The sequence below is a fragment of the Suncus etruscus genome, chromosome 4 (genome assembly GCF_024139225.1).
Source record: "Suncus etruscus isolate mSunEtr1 chromosome 4, mSunEtr1.pri.cur, whole genome shotgun sequence".
NCBI classification, from domain to species: Eukaryota; Metazoa; Chordata; class Mammalia; order Eulipotyphla; family Soricidae; genus Suncus; species Suncus etruscus.
Window position 1 is genome coordinate 119,526,211 of NC_064851.1, and position 13,266 is coordinate 119,539,476.

Below are 13,266 nucleotides of genomic sequence, written 5' to 3' on the forward strand. Positions count from 1 at the left end.
TTGAACATAAAGTATAATGTCTATAACCCAAACTTTAATTGTTGATTTGAATTTTCTTCTTTCTTTTAGGTCTAAACTTGGAATTAGGTGACACTTTGATGCAGGAATATGGGAGGTTGTGGAACACAGTCTTAATGCTTTCTGGGGATAGTGATCTTGGGGGACAAATGCCTATAAGGACAACAGTAAAACCCTTTCTTAGAGAGGAAAAAGTATCATCTCGAGGTAACAGCAATGTAAAAATAACAGTGTTTATCTTTGTTGCTCCAGAAATACTTACATGACAATTGAAAAATTTTAGTAGATTTTGGCATTTACATGTTATTTATTGAATATACATATATTTATTGTTATTGTTTTGCTTGCTTGTTTGCTTTGAGGCCACATCTAGTGGAGTATAGGGATATTAGTCCTGCTTCAGTGTTCAGAGATTACTCCTCGTGGTATTCAGGGGACCATATATGGTGCAAAGGATTTGTGTACTGATGCCAGCCAGATGCAAAGAAAGTGCCCTATTTTCTGTAATATCTCTGTGGCTCTTTAAAATATTTATTTTATTCCTAAATGCCACCAGGAACAAAAAATGATGAACTTCATAAATCAGGACTCATACCTCTGAAATCTGAGATTGTCGAAGATTTTGCTGGAGAAATTTTGTCAGAACTACCTTTTCTGAGAAGGTATTTACTTTATATAGAAACGACATGTTTGGTGCTGGCGAGGTGGCACTAGAGGTAAGGTGTCTGCCTTGTAAGCGCTAGCCAAGGAAAGATCGCGACCAAGCCAAGGAAAGATCGCGACCGCGGTTCGATCCCCCGGCGTCCCATATGGTCCCCCCAAGCCAGGGGCAATTTCTGATCGCTTAGCCAGGAGTAACCCCTGAGCATCAAACGGGTGTGGCCTAAACCCCCCCCAATGACATGTTTGTGAAATTTATGTTTTTTGTTACTAAATATAGTGATATAGATTAATTGTTGAGCATTAAACATGCATGGCTACATTTACATTTCAGAAAATTGAATGAGTTTTCATTGTTCATTTATATTGGATTATTATGGTTTTGAACAGTATAAATATGTCTTTTTAAAAGTAATTTCTATTGAGATCCATGTGAATTACAAGTCTTTCACACTTATAGATAAGGTACATAGTGACAGTGAATTAGGGCAATTCCCCACCACCATTGTTGACCTCCCTTTGCCCCTGTTCCCATGCATCCCATACTACCCCTCTTTGCCCCCTGACTGCTAGTGTAAACCAGTCCCCTTTATATATAATTTGTTGTAGATCTTGATTCTGTTGTCGTTGACTTTGGGTTTGATATTTAGGCCTGATCATTATTAAATACGTCTTCTTAAAATTACCTCCTTTCAACTTTCCAGTGATGATCCAGCTATTCATTCTCTTTCTACAAGAGAATTTGATGAACTCACACATTGGCATTCTTCGAGACCTCTCAGTGATGATTTCAAAAGGGTTAGGTATAATAGTAGTAAGTGTAACTAATATTTTGGAATGTTTACAGCATATATTTAAAGTTTGTATGTAAACTTAGGTTAATGAAGTAAAATTTATGGTCTCTAAATTATTTTGAAATTTCTTATTTACAGCACATAGTTTTATAACATTTTATAATATTATTTATTATTGTAAATCATCCTCTCATAAGCTGTATTAAAAATTACAATGCCAGAAAATTGCATAACCAGAAAAAAATTGCATAATCAGAAAAATTGCATAATCAAAAGCAAAATAAAATTGAGTATGAAGAGTTTATTAGAGGATGTGGGTATTTTACAAAAAAATTTGGAAGGTAAATGGTAGGCATTCTGGTAGTGGCTGTTTCAGTAGAGTAGACTCAATGACAGGAAACGGCTAGAAAGTCTGGAGGAGGCCAGAACATGATGTGAGATGATCTAGGTTAAGCAGTTTTCTTCCTGTAGGTTGCAGTGAGGATTTGGAATAATAGAAGAGCAACAGGAAGAGCAATAAAAAGCTACCAAAATGTTTATATTGTGTGAATTACATCATAACATTTACATTTTAAAATAATTGCTTTGAAAACAGCTTGGAATAAAAATAGTTTATTTCTAGCTGTGTTCAGCATTGTTTCTGATTAGCAATAGAATGCAGCATAGTAATGAGTTGTTTCTACATTTCTATATTATTAATTAGAATTGAAGGTTTTTCAGCCATTAGACTTTTCAGACTAAATTTGATGGTAGATTTTAGAAACTTTCCAAAGAAGTGCTCTTGCTATGTTTTGTTTGACCTGTGCTCAGTGCCTCACAGATGCAAAAGAATTGCAGATTTCTCTGTAGCATTGACTCACTGGAGTTAAACAAAAAAGCATAAGCAACTCAAAGACTCTTCACTGAGCTAGCTAGGGGCATGGCATAATTTAATCAAACGAATATCATATAATAGATGTTGAGTTAGATTTTTCCTTGATTCTAAATATGGCTTAGAAAATTAGAATTTTGTTTCTCTGTCACCAACTTGTCTCTAGATATATAAACTCAAAATTCTAAGAATTTCTCATATTGGGCTCTGGGTGAAATTATAACTTATAAATAACAATGAAAACATTTTAGTCATTTATTTCCTAAAGCCAGATCCAAAGATGCCATGGAAATGAAAAATGTACAGCAATCACATCACTTTTACCATATCTTTGGAAAAACTTTGATAGGAAGTAGTAGACCAGTACAGACTGTAAGTGAAAGAACTCTGCTTTCAGAAAGCTCTTCTGTAAAAAATAAAAAACACCAGGTAAGTTCTTCATCTATTAGGACTCCATGACAGGAGCCCTAAGGATTCTTATGAAAATCTCATTAACATCAGGAGCTGTACACACTGATGATCTCATATGTTATTGAAGAAAAAAAATTTCTTAAGCAATTGTTTATTGTCATATCAAGGCAACATTTTAGTTGCCATGTATCAAACAGGAGATTATAATTTCTTGACTTTGCTAAATGAATTAAAGTGTTATATAACAATCCAAATAATCCAGGGTTGGGGCGATAGGGAACACAACATGCAAAAAGCTGACTAAGGTTTAATTCTCTCTATCCAATATTGTCCCCTGAACAAACCAATGGTTATTCCTGGGCATTGAGTGAAGTAATGAACCCCTAAGCATTACTGAATTGGTGATAAATAATAAAAAATCATAATACCTAATATTAGCATTGGACAGAGTTAAACAATATTTACATTTTGGAGAAGTTCTTTAAAGTCATTGATTTCCCTTTCATCTATTAAAAACTAAAATTTTTAATCTGTTTTTCTTTTTTAAACATAGAATAACAGGAATTCACATATCTTTACAATAAATACTAATACTTTTTCATAAAATCATATTTTGTTCATAGAGTTTAAAATGTTTTATCAATAGTTCAACATATTAATATGTAAGGGAAATTTGACCTCTATTATTAGTAAACTTTTACAATAGAAAATTATTTCCCAAAATTAATTATTTAAAACAATAGAGAGGTTGTTAAAGCATTCAATATTTTTAGGTCATCTAAAAAAGTATAAAGTGTCGGGCTAGAGTGATAGCACAATGGTTAGGGTTTGTGCCTTGCACATATTTGACCCGAGTTCAATTCTGACCCAAATTCATCCCCAGCATTCCATCTGATTTCCCAAGCACGCCAGGAGTACTTTCTGAGTGCAGAGCCAAGAGTAACCTCTGAGTGTTGCTGGGTGTGACTCAAAATCATAATATATATATAAAATGTGAAAAGTCACTAACATGATGCCCCTCCATCATTATTCCTACTGACTTTACATAGATTATTTCACAAATATTTCAGCTGATACATATTTAAAAATATATACAGATTTTAAAAATTTGTATATTATTTTATTTTATTTATTTTACATTAAACAAAAGTGTTTTAGGAAAATGTTCATAACATATGCTGTAGATAACATGTTAATAACAAATAAGTAAACATAATTTTACTTGAACATTTTTAATCCTTTTCTATTAACATGATAGTATTGTTGAATCAGAGTAAAATTAGAATTTATTTATATTGATATGTTCAATTTTAAATTCTGTTATCATCTTAATTTTGAATTTTGTTATCATCTTAATACCAATAGTAGTATACTTATTGACCATTTTTGCAAAACCACTATGTTAAATTACAAAGTGAGTGAGAGAGCAAGAGGTAAACACAAACATAGATGTTTGAACACTGATTTTCAACAGAAGAATAGTGCATTAAGTGATGAGACAAAGGGAAACAGAAAGGGAATGTTAAGAACATACCTATGTAAAAATTTTTATTTAATGATTTGAATACCCTTAACTTCCTAATCGTTATTTGATTTGCTATTTCAGCATCTGTCTTGTAAAATAATGACACACATTTTAAAATATTTCTTTCAAATTTTATCATCAAGATTTTTGCTTTTGTTCTTTAGTTATATTTTCTGGGTTTTTTTTTTTTTTTGCCTTTTAGAAGACAAATGCACAAAAAATTATTGAAGAAAATCAAAGGAGACAGCTAGCCAAAATAAGAAAAAGGGAAGAAGAAAGATGGAATATCCTGTCCTTAGTTATTGAAAAGGAAATGAAAGAAAATCTTAATACTGGCATAAAAAGATTAGAAGATTTCCTCAAAACATGTTCTGTTAAATCTGTAAAATTTGATGCAGAAATAGTAGGCTTAGATGCCTGCTTCAAATTCTGGATGGAAGACTGTTTAAAGTCAGGTGAGCAAATACATTAATTTTAGAATTTTATAATAAATAACTTCTTTACTTGAATTATCATGAAATACACAGTTACAAAGTTGCTCATAATTGAGTTTTATGCATATGATATGCAATACTCTTCTTCAATGCACATTTCCTACAACCAATGTGCCCAGTTTTCCTCCTGCTTACCATTTTTCCTCTCCATTACCTGCATCTGGCATTTCTCTCTCTCTCTCTCTCTCTCTCTCTCTCTCTCTCTCTCTCTCTCTCTCCCCCCTTATCTTTTAGACACTGTGGTTTGCAATATTATTACTGAAGTTGTATTATGAATATCACTTTAACCCCTTTCAGACCCAGCTCTTGTCCAGAATGATCATTTCAAACTATCATTGTCGCAGTGGTTCCTTATTTACTTAACTGCATGCTTCCTCACCCCGTGAAACACTTCCTACCATGGACTGGTTTTCCTGGCCCTCCTCTCTATTGTCCTTAGATAGTATTACTACTCTCGTTTTTTTATATCCCATAAATGATGCAATCATTCTCTGCCTTTCCTTCCATTCTACTCATTTTGCTCAGCATAATACTCTCCATATTCTTCCATGTGTAAGCAAACTTCATGACTTCATTTTTCCTAACAGCTGCATAGTATTCCATTGTGTAAATGAACTACAGTTTCTTTATACACTCATCTGTTCTAGGGCACTTGTGCCCATAATGCAGAAAATTCCACTTCAATCCTATGTCCATTGGAACACTATAACAATATACTGAATCTGGAAACTTTAGATTGTTTTGAAATAAAATGTTGCTTAGATTAGAGCACAAGAATTGCTACTGGCTACATATTCTGATTTTTAGTGCTGACTTGGCACACTGATGTTTAAAAACCAATAGGATTTTCTTTCATTGGATAAAGTATTAATGTCAATTATTTGTGCACATGATAGATATTGGTAGATGGATTAAACTGGACATATATTGAGTAAGTAGTTTTTTCAGTGTCAATTCTAAGCTGAAGAATTTTCAAGGTATCTATGAAGCTCCCAAAGTTAAAACTAAGGGTACTTAAGGATTAATTTCTCAAAGTACTCAGGTTCTTGTTAAAACTAAGTATGATATGCAGAAATAATATTTATAAGCATGTATATTTTTATAATTTAAGTCTCACAATCTAAATTCAATTGCCCAGATAGTAAAGGAATAAATTATGGTTTTAAATAGAATAAATAATAGGCCTAAATTATAAAATAAAAATTTTAATAGAATATTTCTGCTTTATAATAAATGAACTAAATTAATAGTATTTTAGGAAAATAACAGTATTGTGCATGACAATCTGTGAGTTATAATTTAAATTGAACATTTGAAAGGTCTCTTAATTTTGATCTCAGGAAGGTGACTATAAAAAATTAAAACTTGAAATTTAAATCTTTGAAAAATATGGCAGTTTAACTATAGTTTTATATTAATCCTCATGATTAATAATAACTACAGTCACTATTTTATCACTTTATTTGGATTATTTTATTTTTTCATAATAATGAACATTTTATCATAATAATGATAAAATTTTATCATAATAATGATCTCAGGTAAAATATTGCTAGTTAACTAAAATTCCTAAGTATAAAGAAAATCAGGCTTAAACTAATTCTTTCTTTGAATGTATTCAGGGATCATTTTTGTGGTGCTCAGAGGACCATGTGATGTTAGGGATTTAACCAGGGTCAATTGCAAGCAAGCACCTTAGCCCTGTAGCATCTGGTCCCCAACCCAGGCTTAGTGGTGGAATTTTCCATGTTCCCAGCACAGGTCTGGTTCATTTAAATTTTAGATAACAGTGGCTTTGTTCAGGAATTATCATTAACATGTATGTCCAAAACATAATTTCCTATATTTTTATTTAGCTTTAACTAAATATTTAACTTTAGTTTTCAATGCTATTCAAAATGAAGAGCCTCTCCTCTTAACTATGATGTAATATTGCCCAATATGAATTGCTCAGTTATTGTGAGTAATAATTTGAATATGACTTTTTTTTTGGTTTATGAGTCACACCCAGCTGCATTCAGGAGCTACTCCTGGCTCTGTGCTCAGAAATTGCTCCTGGCAGGCATGGGGGACTATATGGGATGTCGGAATTCGAACCACTGGATAGACTTCATGCCATGCAAATGCCCTACCACTGTGCTATCTCTCCTGACCCTAAATATGATTTTTTAAAATATTGCAATAAAAGTAAATAATCTTTAAGGGTTGACAATCAGAATCTTGTATTTTTTATTTATGTCAATATTTTATTTTAACAGAAGAAGAATCCAAAGACATAAGCATACTAATTCATTTGATGAAAAGAATTCATATAATCCATGAAAAATATTCAGACCAATTACAAAATACTCATCGAAAAAAATTAGCTAAATATCTAAAATATATTGGATTTGACAACTTGGCACAAACAATATATCCTCAGGTACAAAATATAGACAGTTTTTATTACATTTATGCATGTATATTCTAATGTGTATGAAGTATACTTAGAATTAATAGATATTAGTGATTAGACATGCATTTTCTTGAATAGACATTTTTTTCTTTTATGGTCACATCCCAAAATGACCAGGGCTCTACACTCACAGATCACACCTGGCATAGTTTTGGGGACCATATAGTGTACCGGGAATAGAATCTAGGTCAACTGTGTTCAAGGCATGTTCCTTATATGCTTTATTACCTCTACAGCCACTAGACGTAGTAGTGATCAAATGTTTACTAAAATAAATCATTTATTTGTAGCAGGTGTGTTATGACATATTTGTATTCTCTCATTCTTTTTTTATTGGGGGGTCACACCCGGCAGCACTCAGTATTCTCTCATTCTTATAACAAATTCATATGCTAACATTTTTACCTTCAAAATTAATAGTATTTGGAAATGAGATGTTAAGAGGTGAACAGATTGTAAGAGCAAATCATTCATGAAGTAGATTTGTTTCCTTTAAAAAAGGGGATCATTGGTCTGGGTGGGACATACCAGTTATTTCTACGACTCAGTGAGTGATTTCTATCACTCATTGCTCGTGAGCATAGTCCAGCAAGTATAACTCAGGTGGTCTTCACACACTAAATTACATTGCCTATATTATGTTCTTGCATGACTACAAGTGGCCTCCAGACTATCCTCCACCAGTACTGCTAACGGTGATCTCAGTTTTAAAATATACAACTTAGAGTTCTAGTTTACCCTTTAATTATGTGAAGTTGTTGTAATAACTAAATATGTGGGTTAGATATTGACACTCAAAGACATTCTGTCAGAGCTGATTAATCTGGGACTTCTCAGACTCAGAAATTGTGAGAGTTAATCTGTGTGCTCTTCAAATTCTATCATATTATTGTATTTTGAGCTTCCATCTCATTACAAATAATCAGTCCTACTTTTCTGGTGCCTACTTACCTCTTTCTATTCTCAGTGCTCCCATTCTAAATAAATAAGAATCATTTATTTTAAATCAATCATTCCAATATGAATTTTTTTCTCCTTAGACTTTAGCTTGATTTGTTTTACTCTTTAAGATTAAATGTCATCATATCAACAAATCATTTAAGGCAAACAACTTGAGACTGACCTATTTTATTAGTAAAATAAAATAAGATAAAATCTGTTTTACAGCACAAAACACCAAACATCTTGAAATGTCCACATCAGTTTTTTTGTTGTTGGGAATTTTAGTTTTGTTTTACTGATGTGATTCAGGTGTCCCTGAAGTGGCTTATTTTAAATGTTTGGGACTGGGAGTAGAACCTGTTTTCTGGTTTCTATTTTGTTCATTGCTTAGGTTTGTTCCTTTTGTCAAAATTCCCTTTAAACCACCCCAATAAATGGAGTGACACATATTCATACATATTATGTTTAAATGAATACATACTTGTATTTGTGTGTTTTTTTCCTCAACATTGTGTAGGTGCTCGAACAAAGTGACAAAGTTAGAAAAATAAAATTATTTAAAAGCAAAGAATATTAATACTAATTTTAAGTCCATAGTCTTCTTAAGTATGACTTGGAAACCATTAGATAAATATTTATGAATAGATTACTGGGCTTGTGCTATAATTTGGTTGTATTAAAATGGTGTTTTATGTTATTAAAAGAATGGAAGAATTATACAAAAAACTGTCAACTCTGATTGACTTATAAAGAAGGGACAATTAGATGACCACTTCCTTCTAAACTTGCACTCTAGGTTTTGAGAATGTTCACTAGGACTAAACACAGAGATCCTCACACAGATTAACCACAGAGATCTAATATTTCCTCAATTTGCCCAATCTTGAAGAAGCTTATAGGGAACATACATCCTTCTTAGCTACAGCTTGTGCCCCTAACCTAAAGGAAACATCAAACTACTTCTTGGCATTTCTTGGAGATTTTGAGGCCAGTATTCATAGATGGTTTTTTTCTTAATCATAAGGGCCAAACTCATCTTTAACAGAATTTTTAAGGTTACAGAAACATAAATTATATTAACTCTTATTCTTAACTCAATTATAACATGGCCTCCAAGTGCAAAAATATACAGTTTATATACCACTTAGGTAGAGATATGTCTCTTCATTCCTTTGAGGATCTGCAGTATTTGCCTTATTGAAGTCATTGACAATTTATGGATTTTTAAAATTTCATAGGAAAATAAACTGGTATTTGAATGTTTTACAATTACATATTTTGAAAAATGTTTTTAGTGAAAATGTCCTTGCTTTAAGTCATTAATGTTTTAAAGCAAGCAGTTTTCAGGAACTCTGGAGTCACTTCTAGCAATTCTCTGTTACTAAACTGGATAGTTGAATGGGATGGTATGAGGATGAGGTACTTATGCTCTGCAGCACCTGAGACGTATGCCTACACTGGTAGTTCTCAGGAGCTTCCACACCCACATGATGCTTAGGACCAAATGAAGTCTGTTGCCTGTGCCCTGTTCAATATCCCTGCCCCTTTAGTCACATTCTTATGGCATGTGGAACTGCCACATACATTGAGAATTTTATTTTTCTTTTATATTTTGACTATATATTGACTCTATAGGAAGATTTTGTCAGTGAATCAAATTGATAAATCAAAGAGATTCATTGACCCATGTCATTTACTCTGAAATTGAGTAATGTAATTTGTCTTGTAAGATAATAAAAGAAACTTGAACTAAGAATCTTGCGAAGGGGAAATAAACTTCAAAGTGATGAATAATAATTTCTTTTCCCATAATAAAATTGATATAAAGTGTTATGCTTATCTTAGGTGAAGATCTCAGAAACCGAGAGGGATATTTCTAAATATTCCATTCATATGGGAGCAGCGCGGTTTCAATTAACATACATGGGTCCTTATTTACTCAGAGAAGAAAGAAGTGACCCAGATCCCAGGGTACAGCATTTCATACCAGATACATGGCAAGTATGTATCAAAAAATTGCAGTTTGAGAATGAGAAGAAGAAATTTGGTGACATGCTTTGTTTGTAGCTCATTGTGTGCAAGCAATTTTGTTAATGTAAATCATTAAAGAATGAAATATAATTGCAATGAGAAAAAAACTTTCTGGACCTAAGAGATAAAAGAGTCCAACAAGAATTAGACTAACTGGAAACTTTTTTTCCTATGAAGTAATAGAGCTTGGACTAAAATGGCAAATTATTTGAGTTAGATTTCTCTCAAGTGTTATGATGTATGATTATTTTATAATTTCATTTGCCCTCTTATAGAAACTACAGTGCTCAATTATTAAAAATGTTTATTAGTTGTTTATTTAAATGGGGTACATGGATTGGGCTTAGAGCTTTCTCCTTTCTTTGTGCTTAGGGATCACTCCTGGAAGGCCATAGTGCTTGTCATTCAACTTATGTTGTGTGTGTGCAAACCAAATGCCTGACCTGCTATACTATTCCTTGAGTCTTAGCTTAGGTTTTTCAAATCATAATGTTTTCAAATCATCCAAGTGTTAAAACTTGAATCACTAGTAACATAGAAATAAATGACCTACAGTTATTTGTACTTTGGAAAACTTAACACCTTTAACAGCTTTATTGTTTAATGACCCTTAATTTATGGAAAGAAAAATTGAGATATAGAAAAGAGTAGATTTAGGGTTTAATTTTTTGAGGGGACACATCTGGAGACAATCAGGAGTCACTCCTGGGTCTGTGCTCAGAAATCACTCCTGGCAGGCTCAGAGGACCATGCAGTATGCTGGGGATTGAACGCTCTGACCCCAGATTTTGGTAATTTCAAGTTTAGTCTGTAATCTCCCAAATCAAGCCAAACAGCATGCCAAGTTGGACTGTGTGCTCCTTGTAGTTCCAGGGATCATGTCTACGTATTTGGTATTTTCATTCAAGTTTAACTGATGTGTTTGCCAGAGACAGTGATTTATGTTATTGCCAAATTGGAAATGGTGATACTCTGAATATAATGCTGTTTTAGGTATGAATGTGTCTGTGAAGGAATTACGAAAGTAATTAGTACTAATTAATGCTAATGAAATTTGACATGAAATATCTACATTCAAAAATTAAATGTGGTAAGGAGAGACAGTACAATGCGTAAAGTATTTACTGTGCACATGGCTGCCCAGATTTAAGTTCCAGTACCACACAAGCTCCCTTGAATTCTCCTAGGAAGGATCACCAAGTACAGAGCCAAGAGTAAGACCTGAACATTGCCTTGTGTGACCCCCCCCCCAAGCAAAGCAAAACAAAACAACACCACAAAACACTAAAAATAAAATGTGATTGTTTTTCTGCTTTAGAGGGAGCTTCTTGATGTTGTAGATAACAATGAATCTGCTGTAATTGTTGCTCCAACTTCATCAGGGAAAACGTATGCTTCTTACTACTGTATGGAGAAAATCTTGAGAGAGGACAATGAAGGAGTTGTTGTATATGTTGCTCCAACAAAGGTTTGTGTCCATGTGGTGCTATTTCACCTACAGAGATCGACCTCAACTGTACTTTGTGGCTTTGGTCAAAGGGAGATAAAGTGTGCAGTCATGGCTATGAGTATTTATGTATCATGTGTCCATAAGTCAAGTTCTAATCTTATTTTTTCTAGCTTTAAAAGGAGATAAGGAGACTTACTTTGTTCTATTGTACTCAACATTCAATGATATGATACATGTACAAGACATAACAATATTCAATGCATGGTAGCATTTACATTTCTTATTAATTTTATTGCTTAGATATCCTTAGGTATCAATATATATGTATATAATATATATATAAGCCAAGACTTTTGAAAATTTGGCTCTGGGAAACCCATAGATGTCTGTTCCACATTACCTGGCAGATTTCAGAAAATTTGCTAAAAGAAAGATAGAGGGAGAAGAGGTTATTTTTATTTTTAGCCCTGTAGAATAATACTTGATTATTGCAAGTGGCATAAATAAATGAAAAAAGTTTGTATGGCTCATGACTGATATTGTATGTATTCAAGTGACCCTTAGAAAATAAAAGGTTTTCTATTCCTGCTTTACAGGAAAATGATTAAAATAAAATGAAGGGGCTATGGCATAATCAGGAATTTCTCTTCATAATATTAAATAACAAAATAAAAAACAGTGGATGTTTTCACTAATATGTGGTATATAAAACAATCAAAATGTCCAAAACCAAAAAACCTGACTCTTAGATCTGAGGAAAACTGATGGATGACAGATGAAATGACTGGGGGAGAAACGATTAGAGAAATTTTTTTGAGAAACATTTTTGACAGTGAGAAAGCACTAGAACTTTGGTGGCTTGAGTATTTTAAAACTATAAAGCTATAAAATAATAAAATAAAACTATAAAATCATGGGGGCTGGAGAGATAGAACAGCGGTAAGGCGTTTGCCTTGCATGCGGAAGGATGGTGGTTTGAATCCCGGCATCCCATTGGTCCCCCGTGCCTGCCAGGAGCGATTTCTGAGCGTAGAGCCAGGAATAACCCCTGAGTGCTGCCGGGTGTGACCAAAAACAAACAAACAAAAAAAACAAAAAAAAAAACACCCAACAACTATAAAATCATAATATTATAAGGCAATTATAAATAAATTATAATATAAATTTTGAGAAAATAAAATTTTTCTCTCCTAGGAAGGATTCATGGTATTTGTTTATCTTAATTTCTGTAGAACACATATTGTATGCCAGAAAGAGACAGTGAGAGAAAGAGAAGATTCTAATGTTAATATTGAGAGAGATAACTTGTATCATGTGATCAGATTTTATGAATGAGGAAACTGAGGCTTAGTGAAGTGAGATAATATGCTTATTCATAAATTACCAATTTTAGTTTTACACAAGTAAATTATTTAATTTAACCTCAGTACAAGTAGTATCTATTCGATTATTATTTATTCCATTACTTATTATTTAATATTCATTTAATTATTTATTTTATATGAATTATTCAGTTATAATTTACTAGAATAGCTTAACATATTATGAATTAAAAATATTTGGGCTGGAGCAATAGCACAGCAATAGGACATTTGTTTTGAACGCAACTGATTCG

General features: G+C 32.6%; 1 protein-coding gene across 1 annotated transcript in view; it reads left to right on the top strand.

Annotated features, from left to right (window-relative positions):
- Window positions 1-13,266, top strand: part of LOC126007199 (probable ATP-dependent RNA helicase DDX60) — an 87,029-nt gene that overhangs the window by 22,940 nt on the left and 50,823 nt on the right. Inside the window, 8 exon segments of the mRNA XM_049772676.1 lie at window positions 70-225; window positions 575-680; window positions 1,383-1,481; window positions 2,595-2,772; window positions 4,482-4,734; window positions 7,032-7,195; window positions 10,037-10,171; window positions 11,520-11,669. Of these exon segments, the coding sequence (XP_049628633.1) occupies window positions 70-225; window positions 575-680; window positions 1,383-1,481; window positions 2,595-2,772; window positions 4,482-4,734; window positions 7,032-7,195; window positions 10,037-10,171; window positions 11,520-11,669 (1,241 nt within the window).